We start from the raw sequence: 26,560 nt of genomic DNA on the forward strand, positions 1-26,560 counted from the left end.
TACTGTTGTTAGTAGTAAAATATTGCGCAATGTAAGGCCAGCGGATGGTGAAGGGGGCGTCGCCTCTTGCTACGGCGTAAACAGCGCCTGCAAGGCACGATGTAGAGAATGTGGGGGGGGGGACCGTGGATGGGGGAGAGTGTCTGTAGATGCTGCAGGTGAAGGTGCGGATGGGGACGGGAGTTGGGAGGTGCTGCGGGTGGGGATGGGCGGGGGAGTGGGGTCCGGAGGTGCTATGGGTTGAGGAAGGGCAGGGGTGTCGCGGGTGGGGGAAGGGCAGGTGTGGTTTTCTGAGGCGCTGCGGGTGTGGGGGTGCCACGGGTGGGGGAGGGGCGGGTGCGGGGGGCCTCTGGATGGGGGACGGTGTGTGTAGATGCTGCGGGTGGAGTGCAGGCGGATGGGGAGGGGTGCGGATGGGGGAGTTGCGGGGGTTGCTGCGGATGGGGGAGGGTGTCTATAGATGCTAAGGGTGGAGGGGGTGGATGGGGGGGCGCAGATGGGTGAGGGGGGTCGGGAGGTGCTGAGGGTGGGGGCAGTGGATGGGGGAGGGGGTCCGGAGGTGGTGCGGGGGGGCAGGAACAGGGCTGTTGGGGATGGGGGGAGGGGTGCTGAAGGAGCTGCGGGTAGGGAAGGGCCTGGTTGTGGGGGTGTTATGATTCCAGCACTCTGGTCTGAGGAGATTTTATAACAAGGACCAGAGCACTGGAACGTAATGCTGGGAAAGGAAGCGGGAATGGAAAATAGCCCCTGGCGCCCTAACTCCATTGTCTCGCCCGTGCTGTCAGAAATCCCTTGCGAGACTATGGTTGCTTGAGCCCATGGCAGCCGCGTTTGAAGGGCGGATTACGTCTGCCCAACTCCGATGCCCCCTCAGGTCTTAATGGGAGACAAAGGGAAATCCGAGACAGGGTGATAACAAGGGGCCCTCTAACTCAGCAACAAGGCCAGGGGCTACAAGGTAACTTAAAACTAGAATATGTGCGGAAATACCACCAGGGAAAAGGACAACCAAAATACCACTTGTCCACTCTCCTACCCGGCACCGCCGAGTTCCGGAGAGGACTTGTGGAAGCGGAACCCTCCGCAAATGCTCCGAAACAGAATACAAAAAATATAGCGGGCTGAGCCGCAGCACACGGCAGAGCCGCAACTCACGAACACCACACGAGATTCTCTGGCGACCGTGGCGGACAATAGAGGACCAGAGACTTCTTGGGATGAGATGATAACTCCAAGATTCGGGAACTCTGAAGACAGGAATGACCGGACACAGCAGGACAGGAACTGACGTTCAGCAAACCTAAGCAGCATGCAGGAAGCTATTACCGGCGTCTGTGTGAAGCACTGAGAAAGTATTTAACAAGGAGTCCTCCAATCAGATGTTACAGAGCCAGATTATCAACATGCCGTGCAGCTGCCAGGCTGCACGAGCAAAGACAAGTGTGTGTGTGATTTATTTGATTGACCCTGCAACGGGGAACGCTAGAGTCCGGGCGGCTAAGCATGCCTGGCGTTCCTGCGTTGCTAGGGAGCCGGCGGCTACGCACGCACGGCGTCCCAGCGTTGCTAGGGACCCGGCGGCTAGCCCGCTCGGCGTCCCTAGTAGCTAGGCGCCGGGCCGCGAGGACATCGCGGACCCCTGGCGCCTAACAGGGGGTTGGGTGGATGGTTGAGGGGGCCCAGAGGTGCTGTGGGTGGTGGAGGGGGGGGGGTGCGTGGATGGTTATGAAGGTGCTGCGGGTGGAGAAGGGGCTGGTGGAGGGGGCCCGGAGTTGCTGCGGGTGGTGGAGGGGCAGGTGCAGGGGTGCATGGATGCTGCAGGTGGGGTTGGGAGGTGCCATGAGGGGGGGAGAAGCATGGGTGGTGCAGGTGGGAGAGGGGCAGGTGCGGTGGTGTGGCAGAGGGGGTCAGGAGGTGCTGCGGGTGGTGGAGGGGCAGGTGTGGGAGTGCGTGGATGCCACGGGTGGGGGAGGGGGTTGCTTCAGGTGGGGTAGGGGGTTGGGAGGTGCCGTGTTGGGGGGAGAAGCATGGGTGGTGCAGGTGGGAGAGGGGCAGGTGCGGTGGTAGGGGGGAGGGGGTCAGGAGGTGCTGCGGGGTGGTGGAGGGGCAGTTGGGGGGGTTGGCGTGGGTGGGGGACGGGGTCCGTGGGCGGTAGGGGAGGGGTGGTTGTGGGAGAAGGGGTCTGGAAGTGCCGCGGGTGGTGGAGGGGCAGGTGTGGTGGTGCGTGGATGACATGGGTGGGGTAGGGGGGTTGATGCAGGTGGGGTAGGGGGTTGGGAGGTGCCGTGTGGGGGGGGGGGGGGGAGAAGCATGGGTGGTGCGGATGGAAGAGGGGCAGGTGGGGTGGTTTGGCATATGGGGAAGGGGGTCTGGAAGTGCCGCGGGTGGTGGAGGTGCAGTTGTGGGGGTAGCAGCGGGTGGGGGACGGGGTCCTATTCACACAGCATGATACTGGTCTGTACAGCATGGACATATACAGACACAGCGACTGCACTCCTGTCTGCACTCACCACTTGTGGCTGGGCTGGGCCATGGCCTGTCACTTTCTCACACAGCTGCAGTATGCTGGACACCGCCGACACCTCCTCCTCCGCTCCTCGGTGTCGTTATCCACAGAAGGCCCTGAGAGAGTCACCTCCTCACACAGCAGCACGTTGGGGTCGGCGGGCGCTGCCTCTTCCGCTCCCCGGCGCCTCCGTCAGGTGGACAGTGGACCAGCATCCCCCGAGGCCGTCCCTTGCCCACACAGCTGCAGCGTGCTCTGGTCCCCCGCCGGAGCCTCCTCCGATCCCAGTCCAGTAAAAAGTTAGTGAAGCGGGAGCGTGGCAGGCACCCATAGGCAGCTGCCTAATACTGGCGCCAGCCCTGACACTGACTAGTCCCCCAGGCAGCATGGCGCCTGGAGAGCTGCTGGGAGGGGAGCGACTTTATGTGGAGCTGGGGGCAGGAGTAGCGTGAGGCTGGGCGCCGGCACACAGACAGGTGCTGGTGATGGGGATGTGGAAGTGGAGGGGGTTGCGCCGTTGTGCTGACGGCGTTTGGCTGTACAGTGTGGGTCGGGTGTATGAGAGAGGTTGTGGGGCAGGCGGCAGCGGTCTGTGTGGCCGTGCTGCGCGATGACATAGAGACACGGGGGGCAGGGAGGGGACGCAGAGACGCGGGGCGGCAGGGAGGGGACGCAGAGATGTGTGGCGGCAGGGAGGGGACGCAGAGATGCGGGGCGGCAGGGAGGGGATGCAGACGCAGGCGGCAGGGAGGGGATGCAGAGAGGCGGGGCGGCAGGGAGGGGACGCAGAGAGACAGGGTGGCAGGAAGGGGACGCAGAGAGGCGGGGTGGCAAGGAGGGGAGCAGAGAGGCGGGCGGCAGGGAGAGGATGCAGAGAGGTGGCAGGGAGGGGACGCAGAGACACGGGGTTGCAGGAAGGGGACACAGAGATGCGGGGCGGCAGGGAGGCGACGCAGAGACGCGGGGCGGCAGGGAGGGGATGCAGAGAGGCAGGGCGGCAGGGTGGGGACGCAGAGTTGCGGGCGGCAGGGAGGGGACGCAGAGACGTGGGGCGGCATGGAGGGGACGCAGAGAAGCGGGGCGCAGAAACGCGGGGTGGCAGGGAATGGATGCACAGAGGCGGGGTGGCAGGGAGGGGATGCAGAGAGGCAGGGCGGCAGGGAGGGGACGCAGAGAGGCGGGGCGGCAGGGAGGGGACGCATAGACGCGGGGCGACAGGGAGGGGATGCAGAGACGCGGGGCGACAGGGAGGGGATACAGAGACGCGGGGCAGTAGGGAGGGGATACAGAGACGCGGGGTGTGGCAGAAAGGGGGGTGACGCAGAGACGCGGGGCGGTAGGGAGGGGATGCAGAGACGTGGGGGTGGCAGAGAGGGGACGCAAAGAAGCGGGGCGGCAGGGAGGGGACGCAGAGACGCCGGGCGGCAGGGAGGGGACGCAGAGACGTGGGGCGGTAGGGAGGGGATGCAGAGACGCGGGGCGGCAAGGAGGGGACGCAGAGAGGCGGGGCAGCAGGTAGGGGGTGCAGAGACGCGGGGCGGCAGGTAGGGGATGCAGAGACGCGGTGTGGCAGGGAGGGGGCGTAGAGACGCAGGTAGGGGGCGTGGAGACGCGGGGCGGCAGGGAGGGGATGCAGAGAGGCGGGGCGGCAGGGAGGGGACGCAGAAACACGGGGCGGCAGAAAGGTGACATAGACGCGAGGGGCGGCAGGGAGGGGACGCAGAGACGCGGGGCGGCAGGGAGGGGACGCAGAGACGCAGGGAGGGGACGCAAAGACGCGGGGCGGCAGGGAGCGGACGCAGAGACGCGGGGGCGGCAAGGAGGGGATGCAGAGATGCGGGGCGGCAGGGAGGGGACGCAGAGACGCGGGGGCGGCAGGGAGGGGACGCAGAGAGGCGGGGCAGGAGGGAGGGGACGCAGAGACGCGGAGCGGCAGGGAGAGGATGCAGAGACGCGGGGCGGCAGGGAGGGGACGCAGAGACGCGGTGCTGCCTGTGCACTCTCTCACCTGTGAAGTTGGTGCAGCGTCCCCAGTACCAGGTGCGCTGTCCCCCATCTCTGGCCTGTGGAGGCGGCAGCCCAGTTCCTGTGGTGTGCAAGTCCGGGTCTCTGGGGATGGTGGGAGGCAGCGTTGTCTTAGGTGTGCGGAGGAGGCAGCGGGTGTCTGTACGCGGCGCAGGGAGGCCTATGAAGCCTTCTCCTGCACCACCCGTCCCTGCTAATGTGTATTGGTGCCATACACATTAGGAGGGACGGGTGGCGCAGGAGATGGGCGGGGAGGCAGCAGTCAGGCGCGGGTGATGCTGCGCCGTGACTGGCGGGACAGTGGGTCCCAGGTGCAGCTACAATGCGGGAGCTGGCGCTGGGCGTGTGCGGAGGGCGAGAGGGGTGGTGCGGGCTGCGGCTGTCTGGTCGGCCGTGGTGCGGCCGGCGGGGCACGGCCACCGTGTCCGTGCCGTGGATGGCTGTGAGAGTCTGGGAGATGCTGGGCTTGTGCGGCGGGTGGGATTGGTGCTGTTGGGTTAGCGGGTGTAGCGTCGGGTCTGGGGGTGGCTGGGCCGTCAGTGGCTGCATGTGGGAGCTGGTGGAGGGGGGTTTGGGAGGGTGTGGTGCGGGTGACATTTGGGTGTAGGTGCCAAGGGAGGGGTCCATGGTTACCTGGCACTGTGGTGGGTCGGTCCCCTGGTGGCTTCTGTCTGGGGATGGTGTCCGGATTCAGTGACTGCTGCTCCCGTTACTGCTAGTGGTGTGCTGGGACAGGGCAGGAGCTGCTAACTCCATCCAGCCCTGTGACTCCACCCAGCGTAGAGGGCCAGGCACAGAGTCACAAGGCAAATATATTAATAAAATAAATGTATTATATAGCTTTTGGTATGACAATGTATTTCAAATTTCCACTGCTGTTTGAAAGGCCAGGTGGCACCAAGAGGTTTTATAACTAATATTTTGTAACATCTATATATTTATTTATTTATTTATTTATTAACATTTATGTAGCGCTAGCATATTTCATTGCACTTTCTTTCAAAGTCAGTCTCTGTCTATGAGGAATCTGCCGCTTAGTGTCTATGTACTTCTGTGCCTTTTTCCTATTCTGACATATTGCAATTGCTTTCATACACCTGAATATTGTTCTTACAAACATATACTGTGTATATCACATGCACCAATTTAAAAATGATGAAACTGTCTTGCTATTCACAGAGCGGATTACCGTGGAGAAGTTCCTGACTTCTCCAGTGGCACTCCCACTGCGTGCCTGAATCGCATCATCATACTTTAGTATTGTGAGGGCGATTCATGAAGGAACGCTTTCCGCTTTTCCATGGAGTTCAGATTCGCCATCTCAGAATAGTGTAGTCCAGAGGTTCCGAAACGCGGTCTGTAAGGCACCTCAATGGTCCAGGTTTTAAATGTATCCATGCTTGGCAACAGGTGACTTAATTAGCTCCTAAGTCAATTTGATTTAACCATCTGTGCTGAGCCATGGATATACCTAAAACCTGGACTGTTGGGGCGCCTTGAGGACCGCGTTTGGGAACCTCTGGCGCAGTCTGAACTCTGATGCGGTAACTGCAGGGTAGTTCACTACTTCCCTACTCTCTGCCCAGCACCTGGCGCTAGCTCTGCCCCCTCACCTGCCAGCAGTCCCAGCAGCCTCGCAGGGGGAAGCAGTCAGGATCCCGGCTGTCAGGATCCCAACCCTATTCTGAATGCCAACACCGGCATCCAGAATTGGTGCACCATCCCGGCGCGGGAATCCCAACAGCCGGGATACCGGACAAAGACACACCGTGGCGCTGGACATGTAAGCTGCAGGGGGGAGGTTAAGTTTAGGCTGTGTCCCGGTTGGTTATGGTTAGGCTGCTTCCCAGGTGGTTAGGGATAGGTTGCGGGGAGGGGGAGTTAGGGTTAGGCACCCCCCGCGGAGTGTTAGGCTACAGGGGGTGAGGGTTAGGGTTAGGCCCTGGGGACGGTGGGAAGTTAGGATTAGGCACCAAGGGGGGAGGTTAGGATTAGGCTGCGTGTAGGGAGGGTTAGCTTTTGGGGGCTGGAGAGAGGACAGAACACCACTTACTGACCCCTGTTGGCTTTTTCACCAGCAGGATCCTGGCATCGGAATTTTGAACGCCGGGATCCCGTGCGCCGGCATTTCATACTGATCCCCTCTCAGGACTCCAAGCACCGCAGAGGGGATCGCTGGAGAAGAATTCATCGCTGGAGCCCTGGATACCGGTTTGCATCGACAGAAGGGTAAGTATATATGAATTGCTACTTATCTAAGCTATATAGTGCATTGAACCGAACCAATGTATAGTGATAAGTAACAATTCCCTTAACGTTTTCTACATGAATAGACTCTGTAAATTGTGTCTTCCAAATATTTTCAAAAGATAACAGATGAATGATCTATGATATCTTCTTCATTAATGCTTCACTATGTACATAATAAAGCACATATATAGCACATACACATAATATGAATATATAAATGTCACTGTTATTTTAAAAGAACTATTATAATTTGCATTATAGGAAGTGTGCACTTATATACTGGACTGACAATGCTCATAAAAGGATCATAAGGGGGCTTTCTTGCGCAAAGTAGAACATCACTAGTGTTATTCTTGTACTTCTCATGACTTATTCACATACAGTATACTGCTATTTAACACCTCTACAGAGATGCTTTGGACACTACTAAACAAACATACTCCCCAGGGGTATTTGAACAGAGGAGGGGACCTGTGTGCAAACTCCAGGTGGGCCCCCTCCTCTTCACGGCGTAGTAGACTCTGGCCTTGTGCCAGAGTCTGCTGTGCATGTGCAGGTCTCTGAAAACATGGCGTCCGCCTTGTTCCGGGGACTAAATTCCTAATGTGCATGTGCAGTGGCCATTTTTCCAGTGATATTTTACCATGGCTGCAGCGCCCAATGCGGGACTCCGTAAAGGTAAGTAATAAAACATGGGTGCAGTGTGTGCAGTGTGTGCTGCACCCATTGTAGACACGCCAATGACACTCCCAGTATCTTATCTGTGCTCAGGCTTCCAACCTCTACCTTCAATACATTCAAATCTCTTCTCACCCCTAGCACACCAAACCCACCAATATCATCAGTGCTCAAGATCTTGCTTCCTATTTTAAGGATAAAATAGATAACAATGAATCATGAAATTGTATCTTCTTATACAGTCAGAAGCTTGCTCAGTTGCTTCCCAGAACCCTCTGGCACATTCCCTTCACTTGATCCCACAAAGGGAAGATGAAGTATCTACTATCTTCTTATCTTCCTATTCTACTAGGATTTTTTTTTTTTTTTGACCGTATACCCTCATAAATCAGTCAAACCCTGTCTTGTGCTTATCCTTAGCTAACATCTGTAATCTCTCTCTACTGGTATCTTTACATTATTATTTATTCATGCAGTGATTACTCCTTTTCTACATTTCTGACTCAACTTTCCATCCTGTCACTCATCTCCCATGCCCCTTCAAGCTTCTTGAGACACTTGCCCACATCACCTCACACTTTCTTTCCTCACACAGCCTTATTGATTACCTTTAATCTGGCTTTCATTCCCAACACCCCAGTGAGACTGCACTGACTAAGATGGTCAGTGATTTCATCAATGCTAAATCAAAAAGTCATTGCTCACTTCTAGCTCTCTTGGATCTCTCTTCTAGATATATCAAGCCTTGGAGAGTGATAAATTGATAAAGTACCAGCCAATCAGCTCCTAACTGCCATGTTACAGGTTGTACAGTTACCCGGGTAAACCTGTCCGTAAATAATATATTGAGACAGGTTTGTTGTCCCCAAGGGGATATCCTTTTAGTTGGTCCTCTCCATTGCAAATAGTTTATAATATAAATAGTTAGCAGAAAATTACATTGTTGCCTATACGGGTTACTAAACACCTTTAGCTCTATAATCAGGAAGTGGTGTCACCAGAAGGCATTTAATTCAGCAAATTATTGCCTTTCAATCATGTGAAAATTCAACAAGTTTTAATACAGGATCCTCTCTCTCAACACCCATTAGGAGGAGGGATCACAGGTATTTTATGACTGGGGGATCTACTTTAATGGAATCACAATAAAACACTAAGGGGGCCATTCCGAGTTGTTCGCTCGCAAGCTGCTTTTAGCAGCTTTGCACACGCTAAGCCGCCGCCTACTGGGAGTGAATCTTAGCTTATCAAAATTGCGAACGAAAGATTAGCAGAATTGCGAATAGACACTTCTTAGCAGTTTCTGAGTAGCTCGAGACTTACTCGGCATCTGCGATCAGTTCAGTGCTTGTCGTTCCTGGTTTGACGTCACAAACACACCCAGCGTTCGCCCAGACACTCCTCCGTTTCTCCAGCCACTCCCGCGTTTTTCCCAGAAACAGTAGCGTTTTTTCGCACACACCCATAAAACGGCCTGTTTCCGCCCAGAAACACCCACTTCCTGTCAATCACATTACGATCACCAGAACGAAGAAAAAACCTTGTAATGGCGTGAGTAAAATACCTAACTGCATAGCAAATTTACTTGGCGCAGTCGCACTGCGGACATTACGCATGTGCATTAGCGACTAATCGCTCCGTTGCGACAAAAAAATAACGAGCGAACAACTCAGAATGACCCCCTAAGTGTATTAGGTTTCTTGCATCCCAACATAGAAAGAGGGTTACTGCATATCTGAAGAGGCACTAGCAAATATGTAGAAGAATAGTCGGTAGATATCTTCCTTCTGCTATTCAGCATAAATGTTTACTGCACCTGGGATTCATTGCTGGTCTCCCAACCAATTACTAACCAGGCCTACCATAGAGTGGCTTCCAAGATCAGATGAGATTGGGCATATCCTGTGGAGTATGGCAGTAATCTGCTGAATGAGAGAGTACTACTACCTTATAAAGGAAGCGTGCTTCTGCTGTCCAAATGGATGAGAGGGCACGTAATAGAATAAGAAAAGGATTTAGATAAAGTACTGAAAATTAGATAGGTATAAGCTTAAGAAGCCTGTCAAGAAAAATGAGGCGTGAGAGTCTCTATCGTAAAACAATCATTTCTTGGATGGATATATTGCTAACAAACAAGTTTTTCAGAAATAACTTACACAATATATTGCTCAATTATTACTAGGTAATGACTCCCATCAGATAGTGACTGATGCTCTATGCACAGAGCTATAAGTTTCCTATTGCCTAAGGAAGTTTTTTATAGTGTATGTAGTATAGACTTATCACACAGGTGCTATAGCATTATTCCAACAATTTCAATTATATGCAAATCTGCATGAGCAGCAGCTCCATTTCCAAACAGAAAGAGAGAAGAAATATAGATGTTCACAAATTGAGCCACAGTGTATAGAATATTAACTGATTCCTCAGTATCTATTAAACAGCAGAGCAACAATTAGCAATGGAAGAATAATCATGAGGAAAGCATATAAAAAATTGGAGCCCAAATGGGCGCTTACTGGACCGAGGAACCCCTAAGGTGGGTATGGGCTACGCAGTCCCAATACCCACACAGACCAAGTGGACTGTTTCCCAAAGGTGAACATATATATTTCTTCTCTCTTTCTGTTTGGAAATTAAAACTTAAGTTTTATCGTCTATTAATGTTTACAAGAGTGCCCCAGCACAGTGTCTTTCTTTTCTCTTTTTTTTGTTCATGTATTTCGACTGACTATGGGAGCACCACCGACACTTGATTATCACACAAAGTGGAAATTATGAGTATGGTCAGTAACAGACTATCATCCATTAAAGGTCTAAGTCTGATATGATAACCTGTTGCGGAACTATCTATTTTGTGCTTATGTTACAGGTTGTGTTTGAAAAGTGACTGGAGGTGATTGATTGGTACTTTATCACTGTGCTATTTATCACTCTCCAAGGCTTGATAAATCTGGGGAAAAATGCTACATTCTCTCTCTTTCAGTATTCTGTCGTATTCTGGTTCTCAGCCTATTTATCATATCACTCTTACAGTGTTCATTTCTCTGGATTCTTCTACCTGCTTCCTGTACAAGTTGAATTACCATAGGGCTCAGTCTAGGTCCTCTGCTCTTCTCTATCTATGCCCATCTCTTGCCAAATAAATAAGCTCAACTGAATTTTAGTAACATCTATATGCGGATAATACTCAACACTCACACTTTGGGGCATATGTAATAGGGTGCGAGTTTGCCGGAGGTGCCGGATGCAGATGCGGATCTCAGACCTTTTTTTAAAGGGGAAGTCATTTACAAGGCAAAACCATGCCTTGTAAATGATTAGCGCTTTAAAAAAAGTCAGAGATCAGCCGGCATTCCTCACCCCCGGCAACCTTGGATCTTATTACATTTGCCCTATTGTGTTGGCCCGTGTCACCTCACCACTTCTAGTGGGTGGTATTCATGTGACCGGCGGTCAGCGGACCGATGGTCACATGACCTCCCAAAAATCCCGCCCTCTCACTATCCTGACGGTCGGCATGCCGACCAACTAGGACTATTTCCACTCATGGGTGTCCACGACACCCATAGAGAGCCCGCAAGGTGCTTGCTGCACTCGCCCCTCCCCGCCGGGATCCCGGCGTCAGTATGCTGCCAGGATCCCGGCGTCGGTATGCTGACCGGCAGTCAGGAGACAATCGGTCAGCCATATCTCTCCCCTTCTAGCTCATGATTAAAAAAAAAAAAAACTGAGCTAATAATATTCCGAAGTTACCTACCTGGCACATCTATTGACAGCACAAAAATAAACCTTATTCCTCATGTCTGCTGCCTAGGCGTCAACCTGGACTCCGGGCTTAATAATAATAATAATAATAGGAGTGTATAGTCAACCACAGCAAATGTCCATAGTAGCAAGAACTAAGAGCCAGGCTTACTACTGCCCTAACAGCCCTATGCATCATCATGAATGCACTTGTGTGCGCATTGTTTATATAAAACACAAACTTCAAAAAGAAGCAGCTCCTTTTGTCAAAAAGGACATCTCAAATAACGTTCTGTACTATTATCATCAAATTTGATAAAAGTTTAAGTTAATATTATTTTTTAAAAGTTCTTCAATTGTTGCCCTCTAGTGAAATAATAGTATACTGCATTTGAGAATAAGATGAATTATATTAATTATATAAAGATCATTGAAACATTTAGGATACAACTATGTGTGACAATATAATGTATATTAAGAAAAGGGTTATTCCATATTTAATGTACAGATACAATTGTGAAATATCACTGGAAATTTGCTTTCATCTCCATTATTTTTGCATTGTTTATATAGACTGTGTAATATTATTAGAATGTTTATTCTAGTAGTAAATGTGTAACTGTGATGTAAGATTTACTTTTACATTACAGTATATACCATCAGGATCATTTGTCCTTAAACAAGTGCCTGCCTACCTCTCCACACAGTTGTGGAATGTCCCTTAAGGTCACAGGCAGTAAAAATCTTTTGCTGTTTACGTCTAAATACCGTATGAGCCATAAACTGATCTCCCCCATTTCCGCCTGTGCTTCTAAACCCATTATTCCAGTGACATCAAAGGGTGTTTTTTTAATGTGGTATACATAGGGTTAAATATCTAAGATTTTCTCCCATAGTGTAACAATAAGGAGCTGCGATCTTGCTCAGGAACTACAACATGGATGATGCAGGGTGTATCAGGTATAACTTTATCCTGCTTGGGTCAATGTGGCATGATTGTGTTATCTACTCCTGATGGAGCAGCTGGCCATATATTGCTGTTACTTGCAGAACGGTGAATAACTGAAGAAACATTGCAGCCTGAGGGGTATATTAATGTGGGAGTTTTTTTTAGAAGTGGAAAAGTTGCCCATAGCAACCAATCAGATTTCCTTTTACATTTATCTAGCTGCTTCTAGAAGATAGTAGTTAGAATCTGATTGGCTGCTATGGGCAACATCTCCACTTCTAAAAAAAAACAAAAAACCTTAGTAATTATACCTCTGATTGTCCAAACGCAAATATTGGATTTTCTAGGAAGCCGGAAAGAGTGCATATTGAGCATTTAGGGGGGTGTTACTCAGTGACATGCGGTGAGGTGAGGCAGGTGAGGCAGAGCCTTTCCTGTCATACTTACGTTTAAACCAGAGTTTTGACTGTATAAAATATATGAAAAATACTGATAATTTGTTTGAAATATCTTCTTGGCATTATTCTAATAATTTGTATAGCCCAAACTCTGGAGTAAAAGGTCTATGGCAGGTGAGGCAGTGCCTCACCTGTGTATCCTTTCCACACATCTCTAATCAAAACTCACCAAATGTCCAGGAGTTAATACCTCTGCACCTGTGTATAATGCCCAGATGAACCCTTTGCCTCATATATTGCATGTAATTCTGTCTCTGGGGTTAGCCAGTGCCTCCTGAGCCATTTAGCTCACCGCACGTCCGTGGTGTTACTAGTTTAGTGGGTATCTGTAGAGTTTCTATAGCCCACAAAATATTGCGATTTGACACTGGATATTCAATTCAGTAGTACAGCTTTATGAATTTGATACATATCTGCAGTGTTTTGAGTTTTTACCCATCCTGAATACAAATAATTGCCATTTCAGTGTAGTGTTGGTAGTGGCCAGGAGGGGGACTGGGCTATTATTTGTATTACAACACCAAGGGGTATATTCAATACCTGTTGGATCCTTTCCAATGGAAAGGGTCCAACAGGTCAGTATTCAATGCTGGTCGGGCAAAACCTGACGGGTTTGGCCTGTTCCCGACAATGGCAATCTGACTTTCTTTAAAGTCAGATTGACATTGTCGGAAACGGGGCTAAAACCTGTCGGGTTTAGCCGCACTTCCAACAGCCAACGTGGATTCCGACAATCCACGTGGCTTCCGACAAGTCGGGAATACCGACTTGCTGGAAAATCAGCTGGCATTGAATAGGTCGGAACCCCTTCCGACCTAAATCTGTTGGAAGCTGCTGTCTTTCCAACCAGACGGCAGCTTCCGACAACTACAGAATATACCCCCAAGCCTGTTGGCCATCCTATTGCTGGTTTCAACTATTGCATGAGTATCCAAAACTTGATGGAATCCATGCTGAGAGGAGCTGTTCCTTGCTGAACCCATGCGATTTCGGCAATCTCACAGAACCAGATTTATGCTCTTATCTGGCAGTTTGGGAAACCGTCTTGATAAAATGTAAATTCTACGATTGCTAGGTGTGTCTGTGTCCCATTTATATAATGTGACTGATACATTGCACAGTTTGCAAACCACACATCTGTATGTATAGTGCGAACTACACTTAAGTAAATCACCCTATTAGTGTCACGGGATGTAGTTATGTGACCGACGGTACCGGCACCTACATCCCGCCCCCCCCCCCCCCCCCACCCCCTCAATCCCAGCAGTCAGCATGCCGACTAGCAGGGACTATTCCCAATTGTGGGTGTCCACAACACCCATAAAGTGGGAATAGAACCTGTGGTGAGCGCAGTGAGCCCGCAAGGGGACTCGTGCCTTCCCCTCTGGCATTCCGCGGCCGGGATCCAGGCGTCGGGATGCTGATTGCCGGGAACTCGGCCGCCGGTAACCCATACTCAACCCAGTGTCACTTAAGCTGGCCTAAAGATTTATCTGTCAGATCTGGCTGGTTGGAATGAAAATCTGGCAATGTATGGGAGCAAATGACAATTGACCATTTGCTTCTAAATGATGTAAAACTGACAAAAAAATCGTTCAGACAAATTGGTTAAATCTGTTAGGGTCTCCTGCCCTGTGCTGCCACGTCGTCATGGCAACCGGGAGACAAGTGCTAGCGGAGTAACCTGAGCGCAGCTGATACTCCGGTTCGGGTCTTTTGCTGTGCAGTGGTTACAGGCTCTGTGCACGGCAGGGGATACGGTGCTGGTTTTTGTGCTCACAGTCTGTGAGGTCTGAGTGGGGCGTGGACAGCACCTGCTTTATAAGGCCTCTTCTCAGGTTAAGCAGATGCTGCTGAATCTTTGTTGGTTAGTCAGTTCCTGAAAGTTAGCCAGTACTGTGTAGCTTTGTATTTGTTGTTGCTTACTGCAAATAGGCCTGGGGATTTGGTACTACACTCTGCCAATCCAGACCTAGCAGTAAGACTGGAGTCAGTCGCTAACCTGCTGGGGTTCTTTTGCTACTCTGTGAACTTAGCAGGTTTGCGGCTGTATTCTCAGACTGCCTGCCTAAATCCTGTCTCACTGTGCAAGGTGTTCAGGTATTCAGTTTAGTGGCAGTAAGCTGAACCTGTGCACTGCAAGTGAGGATTAGGATTGTGGAGACTCTCCTTGTGTCTATCATTCCATCTCTGACCAAGGAGTTTACTGCCACACCCGTTGGTAACCCTTTAGGGTTTTGCTGTTGCCCTTAGCAACAGCATTTCGGGTTCTCTACGTATTAAAACACAACATCTTGCTTTTTTCACCTGAGCATTCCTAATAATAGGGAGACACCCAGTTTCTTAGCCTCTGGGCTTCTCTGTTCACTTTGTGTTTATTTTGTTACCCTATCACCTTCTGTGTACGTAATGTCATATTCCCCAGTCTGTCTGTGAGTTCATTTGTTTTGCATCCCTATCCGTTCAGACACCAGTACATTCCTGCAGGCACTGGTGTGCATAACAGTTCAGACACCAGTACATTCCTGCAGGCACTGGTGTGCATAACAGTTCAGACACCAGTACATTCCTGCAGGCACTGGTGTGCATAACATATTCAGCAGCCCAATACTCCTGTTGAAATTTTGTGGGAATATGGAGCATACCCCTCAAAATACGTTGCAACAGGTGGTCGATCAGGTGCAGGTCCTGACTCGACAATTTAATGATTTGTCCATTAAAATGCACACCTCCCAGGCCGCTGGCGGAACTCCCGCAGCAGCAGCACCTTCAGAGGTTAAGGAGCCGAAAGTAAATCTCCCGGATCGTTTTACTGGAGATCGCTCGCAGTTCTTTTGTTTCAAGGAGAGCTGCAAGCTGTACTTCCGGCTTAGGCCTCAGTCTTCAGGGTCAGAGATTCAGCGGGTGGGCATAGTGATTTCCTTGCTACAAGGAGACCCACAGGTCTGGGCATATGGGTTGCAGCCTGACTGTCCGTCGCTTAAAAGTGTTGATGCTTTTTTTACGGCACTGGGCATGTTGTATGATGACCCTGACAAGACGGCCTCAGCCGAGGCTCAGATTTCAATCCTTAAGCAAGGGCGAAGGCCAGTTGAGGTTTACTGTACGGAGTTTCGGAGGTTGGCCCATGATACCCAGTGGAATGACCCAGCCCTGAGACACCAGTACTGAAGAGGTCTTTCTAACCAGATAAAAGACCAACTGGTACAATATCCCTTGCCTGATAGCTTGGATCAGCTCATGCAGTTATCCATCCGGGTGGATAGACGGCTGAGAGAGCGTAGGCTTGAAAGGGAGACCGAGGTTTCCTTCTTTCCCAAGGGAACCTCAGACTCTGAGGAATTTTCCGAGGAGCCTATGCAGATTGGGGCTACCCGCCTCTACTCGCGTGAGAAGACGCGGAGGAGACAGCAGGGGTTGTGTTTGTACTGTGGGAATAAAGGTCATGTGGTAGTATCATGCCCAGAAAAGCCGGAAAACTTCAGGGCCTGAGGGTGATGGGAAATATCCTGTCAGGCCAGAAGTCAGAATTTCCCAAGAAGACTTTTATCATTCCGGTGACCTTGAAGATCCTCGGTCAAACTGTCAAGACTGAGGCCTTTGTGGACAGAGGGGCCGACGGGGTTTTTATGGACCGCCAATTCGCCCTGAAACACTCTGTTCCCTTAGTACCCTTGGCATCGGAAATTGAGATTTGTGGGTTAAACGGGGAACCATTATCCCAAGGTAAAATTACCTCTTGCACTAGCCAGATTTCTTTGTTTATTGGAGCCACACACTCTGAAAAATTGTCCTTTTATGTGACTGTCTGTACTTTTGCCCCATTGGTGTTGGGGTTACCCTGGTTAAGGGCCCACAATCCTCAATTTGACTGGGTCTCTGGGGAGATTCTTAGTTGGGGTACTGATTGTTTCAGGAGTTGCTTGAGCCTTCCAGTCAGGCTCTCGCAGCTAAGTTTGCCAGGATTGCCAGGGTGTTATGCAGATTTTGCGGACGTGTTCTCCAAAAAAGTTGCAGAGGTACTACCTCCCCATCGCCCCTATGACTGTGCCATTGATTTGCTGCCAAATGCTAAGCTTCCCAAGAGCAGGTTGTACTCCCTGTCACGTCCTGAGACTCAGGCTATGGCAGAGTACATTCAGGAGAACTTGTCTAAGGGATTTATCAGACCTTCACAGTCTCCAGTTGGGTCGGGGTTCTTCTTCGTGGGTAAAAAGGATGGTTCGTTGCGACCCTGCATCGACTTCAGGGAATTGAACCGTATCACGATTAAAAACTCATACCCACTGCCTCTCATTTCGGTCTTGTTTGACCAGCTTCGTACTGCCACCATTTTTTCTAAGATTGACCTACGCGGGGCGTACAATCTAATCCGAATAAGAGAGGGGGATGAATGGAAGACTGCCTTTAATACCCACTCAGGGCATTATGAATATTTGGTGATGCCTTTTGGGCTCTGTAATGCCCCGGCAGTCTTCCAGGATTTCATGAACGATGTACTCAGGGAATATTTGGATAGATTCTTAGTTGTATACTTAGATGACATCCTAATCTTCTCCCATTCCCTGGAGGAACATCGGAAGCATGTACGCTTAGTCCTCCAGAAACTCAGAGACCACCGGCTTGGGGCGAAGCTGGAGAAGTGCGAATTTGAAGTTCAGCAAATCGCATTTCTAGGATATATTATCTCCCCAGAAGGTTTCCAAATGGAGGGTTCCAAGGTACAGGCAGTCCTGGATTGGGTGCAGCCCACTAGTTTGAAGGCGCTTCAGCGTTTCCTGGGCTTTGCAAATTTTTATAGACGATTTATCGCTGGATTTTCGTCTATAGTGGCGCCCTTGGTGGCACTCACTAAGAAAGGGGCGGATGTTGCTCACTGGTCTTGTGAGGCTAAAGCGGCTTTTGCCCGTCTCAAAAGGGCATTTGTCTCGGCCAAGGTGCTGCGACACCCAGATCCAGAGCGTCCTTTTGTGGTGGAGGTGGATGCCTCTGAGATGGGTATTGGGGCAGTGCTCTCTCAGATGGGAGTGTCTGATAATCGCCTTCATCCCTGTGCTTACTTTTCCCGTAAATTTTCGCCTGCCGAGATGAATTATGACGTGGGTAACCGGGAATTGTTGGCTATTAAGGATGCACTCGAGGAGTGGAGACACTGGCTTGAGGGGGCTAAGTTTGTGGTCTCAATTCTCACCGACCATAAGAATCTGGCATATTTAGAGTCAGCGAAGCGTCTCAATGCCAGGCAGGCACGATGGGCTTTGTTTTTTGCTCGCTTTAATTTTTTGATAACATATCGCCCTGGGTCAAAAAACATCAAGGCTGATGCGCTCTCGCAGAGTTTTGCTCCAATCCAGGAGACCACCGAGGAGCCGTTGCCCATTGTGTCCCCATCATGTATTAAAGTGGGCATTACCCAGGACCTCTTGTCATTAGTCCTTAGAGCACAGGAGCAGGCTCCTCCAGACCTTCCGGTAGGTCTTTTGTTTGTGCCTCCTAGGTTAAGACAGCGAGTGTTCCTGGAATTCCATGCCAAGAAGTCGGCAGGTCACCCGGGTATTGCCAGAACTCGGGAGTTGCTATCTAGGGCGGTGTGGTGGCCCTCGGTGGCTAAGGATGTGGATCAGTGGGTTCGGGCATGTGACATCTGTGCCCGAAATAAGACTCCTAGAGGGGTTCCTGTTGGCCCATTACATCCACTCTCTATCCCATCTAAGCCATGGACCCACATTTCAATGGATTTTGTGGTGGACTTGCCCAAATCCTCGGGGATGACAGCCATCTGGGTTGTCGTTGACAGGTTTTCGAAGATGGCGCACTTCGTTCCACTGGTTGGGCTGCCATCGGCCAGACGCCTGTCTGAATTATTTATGCTGCATGTTGTGCGTCTCCACGGGTTGCCACTTGATGTGGTCTCTGACCGCGGATCCCAGTTTGTGGCCAAATTCTGGAGGGCATTTTGTTCCGATCTCCAGATTTCTGTCAGCTTGTCGTCAGGCTACCATCCGCAGTCTAATGGGCAGACTGAAAGGGTGAACCAGTCCTTGGAGCAGTTCCTCAGGTGTTATGTCTCCAAGTGTCAGACTGACTGGGTTGCTCATCTGTCCATGGCGGAGTTTGCCTATAACAACGCGGCTCACTCTGCTACAGGGATCTCTCCCTTCCTTTGTGTGTATGGGCATCATCCTAAGGCCAATTCTTTTGACCCCCTGGACTCCACGCCTGGTGGTTCCTCTGTGGTTTCTGTCCTTAGAGGTATTTGGAGGAAAGTGAAGAAAGCCCTTGTGTCTGTGTCATTAGTGACCAAAAGGGTTTTTGATAAGCGGAAAAGACCCTGCAGCTTCAAATTAGGAGACTTCGTCTGGTTGTCTACCAAGAATTTGAAGTTGAGACAGCCATCTCATAAGTTAGGCCCCCGGTTCATCGGCCCTTATAAGATCACCAGGGTAATCAATCCGGTGGCATTTCAGTTAGACCTGCCCCGTTCTTTGGGTATCAATAAAACATTTCATTGTTCCCTTTTAAAACGGGCGATTAGTAATCCTTCTTCTAGTGGAAGACCTTCTCCTCTTCTGATACGTGGCAAGAAGGAGTTTGTTGTTGAAAGGATTCTTGACTCCAAGATGGTTGGTTCGGGGTCGGCTGTCATTTTTGGTGCACTGGAAGGGGTATGGCCCGGAGGAGCGGTCGTGGGTGCGCAGTTGTGATCTTCATGCCCCCAGACTGATACGCTCTTTCTTCTCGCAGTTCCCCGATAAACCCGGTGGTAGGGGTTCTTTGATCCCTCGTCAGAGGGGGGGTACTGTTAGGGTCTCCTGCCCTGTGCTGCCACGTCGTCATGGCAACCGGGAGACAAGTGCTAGCGGAGTAACCTGAGCGCAGCTGATACTCCGGTTCGGGTCTTTTGCTGTGCAGTGGTTACAGGCTCTGTGCACGGCAGGGGATACGGTGCTGGTTTTTGTGCTCACAGTCTGTGAGGTCTGAGTGGGGCGTGGACAGCACCTGCTTTATAAGGCCTCTTCTCAGGTTAAGCAGATGCTGCTGAATCTTTGTTGGTTAGTCAGTTCCTGAAAGTTAGCCAGTACTGTGTAGCTTTGTATTTGTTGTTGCTTACTGCAAATAGGCCTGGGGATTTGGTACTACACTCTGCCAATCCAGACCTAGCAGTAAGACTGGAGTCAGTCGTTTAACCTGCTGGGGTTCTTTTGCTACTCTGTGAACTTAGCAGGTTTGCGGCTGTATTCTCAGACTGCCTGCCTAAATCCTGTCTCACTGTGCAAGGTGTTCAGGTATTCAGTTTAGTGGCAGTAAGCTGAACCTGTGCACTGCAAGTGAGGATTAGGATTGTGGAGACTCTCCTTGTGTCTATCATTCCATCTCTGACCAAGGAGTTTACTGCCACACCCGTTGGTAACCCTTTAGGGTTTTGCTGTTGCCCTTAGCAACAGCATTTCGGGTTCTCTACGTATTAAAACACAACATCTTGCTTTTTTCATCTGAGCATTACTAATAATAGGGAGACACCCAGTTTCTTAGCCTCTGGGCTTCTCTGTTCACTTTGTGTTTATTTTGTTACCCTATCACCTTCTGTGTACGTAATGTCATATTCCCCAGTCTGTCTGTGAGTTCATTTGTTTTGCATCCCTATCCGTTCAGACACCAGTACATTCCTGCAGGCACTGGTGTGCATAACAGTTCAGACACCAGTACATTCCTGCAGGCACTGGTGTGCATAACAGTTCAGACACCAGTACATTCCTGCAGGCACTGGTGTGCATAACAAAATCAAATGGATTTAACCAATTTGTCTGATTGACCATTTTTGTCTGTTTTCCAGTGTTTGGAAGCAAATGGTCAATTGTCATTTGCTCTCATCTATTACCAGATTTTCATTCCAACCAGCCAGATCTGACAATAAATCTTTAGGTGTATGGCCAGCTTAACTTATGCCACCTATTGCAAGGTACACAGTTTCACTAAGACACCAGGGGGCATATGTAATAGGGTCTATATGGTCTGCAGGCCCGGCGACAGGGGGGGTCAAAGGGGACAACCCTCCCGGGCCCCGAGCTTCAGGGGGGCCCCATCCAGGCCGGGCGCTACCTGCTCAGCGAAGGGATGCAGTGCAGGGAGGCGCTGGGACGGAGAGGCGCTCCCCCTGCTCTGCATTCCTTCCCTGCTGCGCCGTCCTGTCCCCACTGCTGCTGTGCCTGTATGACAGGCACTGGCAGCGGCGCTTGTAGCATTAAAATCCTCCTCCCTCCGCTCCCCTCCCCTCTGTGACAGGCCAGCACTGTGTATGGGACAAAAGGGGGCGGGGCTACACGGGACAGAAGGGGCGGGGCTAAACGGTACTGAAGGGGGCGGAGCTACACAGACCAGGCTGCTATAGTGTACAGACTCAGAGGGAGACTGGCTTAGGTAAGTGAAGGGTGAGAGGGAAGTGTGTGTGTATTGTGTCTGTGTGTGTGTGTGGTATGTCTGTGTGCGTTTATGTGTGCTTTAAGGACGCTACTACTACAGGGGGAGCATTACGTGTAACATCGCTACTAATGGGGGGGCCATTACGTGTAACAACGCTACTAATGGGGGGGCCATTACGTGTAACAACGCTACTACTAGGGGGGTCATTACGTATGAGGACGATACTACTACTTGGGGGGGGGGCATTATGTATAGGATGCTACTATTACTTGGGGGGCATTACATATAACAATACTACTACTACTTGGGGGGCCTTACGTATAAGGACGCTACTACTACTAGGGGTGCACTATGTATAAGGATGCTACTACTACTGGGGGGGCATTATGCATAGGGATGCTACTACTACTGGGGTGCATTACATATAAGGACGCTACTACTACTTGTGGGGCATTACGTATAAGATGAATAAGATTGTGCTACATTGTGGCGTAATTTTGAATGGGGGTACTATTGTGTGGCTATGCCCCTTACTTGTGAGACCACACCCCTTTTCCCAGTGCGCGCCAAAGGAATATGGGAGGGCGCAATTTTATAGTTTGCAGGGGGGCGCCGAACACCCTAGCCCTGGCCCCATCACTTGCTTGGTCTGGTTGGTCTTCGCTTTGTTGCCTTCATTATGCTTGCGGCATGCCTCTCTGCCGCCCCGTCCCTGTCTGACGATCTGCTGCCGCTGAAGAGCCGGGCAGCAGAGCAGGAAACACAGGCTACACTGACTGTGTGAGTCAGGGCTCCTTATAGCAGCTGCCCGCAGCACTACCTCTGTCCAACCCTGCTCCCTACGTGCCTGGATGGCACCCTCACAGCCCATCATACTGTATACTATGTCAAGGTACTGCCATATTATTCTATATAAATGTGTGTATGGTGAGTTCTATGTGTGTGTGTATATATATATATATATATATATATATACACAAAAAATGTCCCTGGCACTCCAGACTTCCGTTCACCTTGCTCCGATGCCCTCCCCTCAGATCTGCATCTGTGTATATGGTCCTTGTATGCCGCCCATACAAGGACCATATATATATATATATATATATATATATATATATATATATATATATGTGTGTGTGTGTATATATATATATATATGTATAAATTATAATATATATACTGTATATTTTATATATATATATATATATACAGTATATGTGTGTGTGTATATATATATATATGTGTATATATATAATTTTTTTACAGCGACTTTGTGCTTTATAAGGGGGGGGGGGGGGGGAGTCAAGGCAGGGTGGGGGCAGGGTCGGATCTAGACTTTTCTTTTAGGGGGGGCGGTTTACGGTTTAATCTTGACCCCTCCCCTCTCCAGTCCCGACTCCTCCCCTCTCTCGTCTTGACTCCACCCCTCTCATCTTGACCCCTCCCATCTTGACTCCTCCCCTCTCCCGTCCAAATTCATCCATCACACAAATAGGTATAATTGCAGGTAAAGGATTTGTTAGTGGATGTTAGGTATAATAATCACTTCTACAACACATCAAAGCAAAGTTGCCCAATATGACATCTATCCAAATCCCTCCTTATGTTCATCATAATGTATGACACGTCATGTACAATTGTGATACCTACAGTATAAAAAGTTATAATCCCCTAATATTGGGGTATAGCAAAAGAAAATTAAATATAAACAAAATGTCTGGAGTAATTATTTGCAGCTATTTCTCATCTTAATATGAGGTACTGATATAGAGACAGTCAATCATCAAGGTTTATATGTCAACGTCGTTATGAAATACAGTATTATCATAAACCTTGATGATTGACTGAATCTATATAAGCGCATTATATTAAAATGAGAAACAGTAACAATGTGATAATACCTATAATTCCTTTCTTTGGGATACTAGCAACTTTTATGGATACAAATGGTAACAACTGGCATTTTATGTGTTACTGAACCAGGAAGGGAAGACACATTATAATACCCTGTTATATTATTATAATAAGGGGAACTGCTGAATAGTACCAAGGGGATTTTAGGCACAGAGTCTTGGGGGGTTAGACCAATTATTTGATAATCCCACACAGTACTCAACACTTGCCAACCCTAATAGATGAATTCCACATTTGTAATTGTCCAATAATGGAGTTTGAGACTAACCAGGATTAAGTGAGAGTACGTAATACTCGCAGGAGTTCACCTGTAGATTAAAATCCCTTTTGCATCTATGTGCCACATAGGTTTGGGAAATCCCCCCACCACCCTTTTTTTTCCAGAAAAATGTTGCAAGTATACCATAGTTATCTGATTGATACAATTAATTTAAGGAATTATAGGTATTATCACATTGTTGTATAGAATTTAGCCAGTGCTACTGCATATGTAGGTTGTTCATAAATATACCACTTCAGATACAGCAGATGTCATACTTCTTATTAGGCTCATTCAGCTATCTCCAATGAAAGGGATAAGCAAATATAGTGAAGTACTGTTTAATAATTGTAAATTTCAGCCAAACCTGAGCCTGCACCAGTGGGAGAACCCAGGACTTGCACTGTTTCAAGTGCATTCTGAACTGCTTAAATAACAGTTCATGTCTAGCTGGAATTGTCAAAATTTGGCCACTTGGAAATACATGTGATCTGTGTGGAGTTTATATGTTTTCGTTTTTCTCATATTAAATCTTACAATTATTAAACAGTGTTTCACTATAATTGCTTATCTCTTACATTTTGGGTATATCTGAATGAGCCTAATAAGAAGTATACTGTGAGATATGACATCTGCTGTATCTGAAGTGGTATATTTATGAATGACCTACATACTGTATGCAGTAGCGCTGGATAACTTCTATTCAACCTTTTTTGGCACATATTTGGTGAAGATGTGAGGATACCTTTAAGTAAAATATTGAGCTCACCGAGCTGCTTTTTTTCTGCTTGTGCGCACTGCTAGGATTGTCTATTTTATAAATCTATTATCAGATTGTTAATGTTTCTCATGTTAATATGAGGTGCTGATATAGAATAAGTCAATCATAATTAATCCAGACATTCTGCTTTAATTTAATATTTTTTTGTTATACCCCAATATTAGGGAATTACAACTTTGTATACTGTAGGTATCACAACTGTACATGACGTGTCATAAATTATGATGAACATATAGATGGTATAATAGAGGGCCATCAAAATACGGCATTTGTGGCAACAGTAGTGACAAGACATTTGGCATAATTCAAACTTGATCGTAGCCGTGCAGCTACGATCAGTTACTCAGACATGCGGGGGGGGGGGGGGGACCCAGCACAAGGCTAGTCCGCCCCGCATGTCTGACTCCCCACCGTACAAGTTCAAAACCATCGCACAGCGGCAATGCTTTTGTACTTGATGAGTAGCTCCCTACCAGCGCAGCTCCTGCGCACAGGCAGGGAGCTACTAGTCACTGACCGGGTCACAGCGGCTGCGTGTGACGTCACGCAGCAGCCTGCCCCCCGCACGGTCCGGGCACACCTGCGTTGCCTGGACCGCACCCCTAAAAAGGCAGCAAAACGCCACCGGCCCGCACCCTCCTGCCCAGCGTCCGCCTCTGCCTGGCAGGGCTGAGATGGCCGTCGGCTGTCTGGCATGCACCAGCGTATATGTGCAGTTCAAACCTGAACGGCTGCTGTGAGAAAATGCACAGCAGTGATCAGGTGTGAATTAGGCCCCTTGTCTGTAATGACATCAGTTATAAGAGAGTGAGGCTCCCGAGGACGCACCATATCAAGCAATTGAAATATTTCTAGGGATTTGGATAGATGTTATATTGGGGGACTTTGATTTGATGTGTTGTAGAAGTGATTATTATACCAAACACCCACTAACAAATCCTTTACCTGCTTATCTTGCAATATATCCCTACCAGCTATTAGGGTGCCATTTATAATCAAGGGATCTCTCCCACTGATATATAAACTGATGCACATTATAGGACCAATGCTATACAGGAACTTGAAGACGTTAATACTCATTTGTGAGGCTATAGTGAGGGCACCTTGTAGGGGAATTACACGGTGAGGACAATTCCGAGTTGATACCTTGTAGAAGGAGTATGGTGTTATGAGAAAGTAACCAAATAGAGGACAGATTAGCATACACCATATTTCTTGTATAGCATTTTTATACACATTTTCTGTACTTTTACACGCATCTCTCTATTATTTTAGTATTTCACTGACAGGACATGATATGTAATGTTTAATATTATGAAATACAAGGAATATTTTAAAACCTATAAGTGCATCTACTACAGACATCCTCTGTTCTACTGTATCGCACATATGTGAGACTCAACCTGTAATACCCTGCCTAGGGAATATGGCAAGAAGATCTCTTACTGGCTGGTTCCTCTGCAACAGGCTGGTAAGATGGTCCCTTTTCCACAGGCTGGTCAATGGCACAGATTGGCAGGAAAGTCCCTCTGGCTGGTCTCTGGGTGCAGGAATGCAGCATGCTCTCAGCGTGGAAAAAAGTAAACACACTATAGTATACTGTTTGTATTAGCCCACTAGCCTGTCTTATAAGTGAAGCCACGCCCCCAACACACAGCCACACTTCCTGGATCTGTTATCAGCAAGGAGACGCTGGGGAGATGAAAGCAGTCTCAATCAACAAACTATGTTGATTGATTAACTGCCGTGCAGGCCAAAAGGGTGAGTGAGGAGGAAGGGGCACCCGCTGTGAGCTGCTGCGACTCACACCACTGACTATAGCTGACTGACTATAGCTGACGGCCAGCTGAGATAGGAAGGGGTTAAGGAGCAGGACTTCACAGACAGATTGTCTGTAGGCAGAAGTGTGCTAGGGGGGGCGATCGCCCCCACCGCCCCCCTCTGTATCCGTGCCTGGGTGGGGGGCCCCGGAGAAATTGGTGTACCGGGCCCCAAGATTTCTCTTGCCGGCCCTGATGGTCTGTAATACTTTTATTTTTGCAGTCACAATGCTCAGTATAACAGACAGTACAATACTGCATATATATTAGTACACACGTAATTTGAGTGATCACACAGTATTATCTATGTTCATAGCAGTAGCATGCATGCAGTGTGAACAAACCGAGGTATAGAGAAATGAATGCAAACTTGATGTCGTGTGATGAATATAGTAATGAACAGTCTTGAGAGCAAAGAATGTCTCTATTCCGGATATATCAAGTGGCAGTCTTTTCCTAAAGGGACTTCCGTGTCCCCCAGTATAAGTCCGAGCAACTGTGCCCATAAGTAGTTCTCTCTAAATGAATGGTTTCTGATGGGGGTTGTGTTCTGGGAGGCCGGCGTCCCGGCCTCCCAGGTGCAACTTACCCTCACTATGTGGTGTCTTGTTCCGGTAGCTCACTCTGCGGTGAGCCTCTGTGTAGCACTGAATGCTGAGGAGCACCACTGGGGACGGAGAGGGTTGAAGCTACCATTCATTGAGAGAGAACTGCTTCTGGGCACAGTTGCTCGGACTTATACTGGGGGACAT

General features: G+C 49.3%; 1 protein-coding gene across 1 annotated transcript in view; it reads right to left on the reverse strand.

The window, feature by feature from the left end:
* The window catches only part of ZDHHC2 (zinc finger DHHC-type palmitoyltransferase 2), a 244,712-nt gene extending 219,120 nt beyond the window's left edge, over window positions 1–25,592 (reverse strand). The window contains exon 1 of the mRNA XM_063920850.1: window positions 25,435–25,592. Within this exon, the coding sequence (XP_063776920.1) occupies window positions 25,435–25,549 (115 nt within the window). The 5' untranslated portion in view covers window positions 25,550–25,592. The remainder of the gene's footprint in view (window positions 1–25,434) is intronic.
* Between the last annotated feature and the right edge of the window lie 968 nt (window positions 25,593–26,560).

Source organism: Pseudophryne corroboree, chromosome 1 (genome assembly GCF_028390025.1).
Source record: "Pseudophryne corroboree isolate aPseCor3 chromosome 1, aPseCor3.hap2, whole genome shotgun sequence".
Taxonomy (NCBI): domain Eukaryota; kingdom Metazoa; phylum Chordata; class Amphibia; order Anura; family Myobatrachidae; genus Pseudophryne; species Pseudophryne corroboree.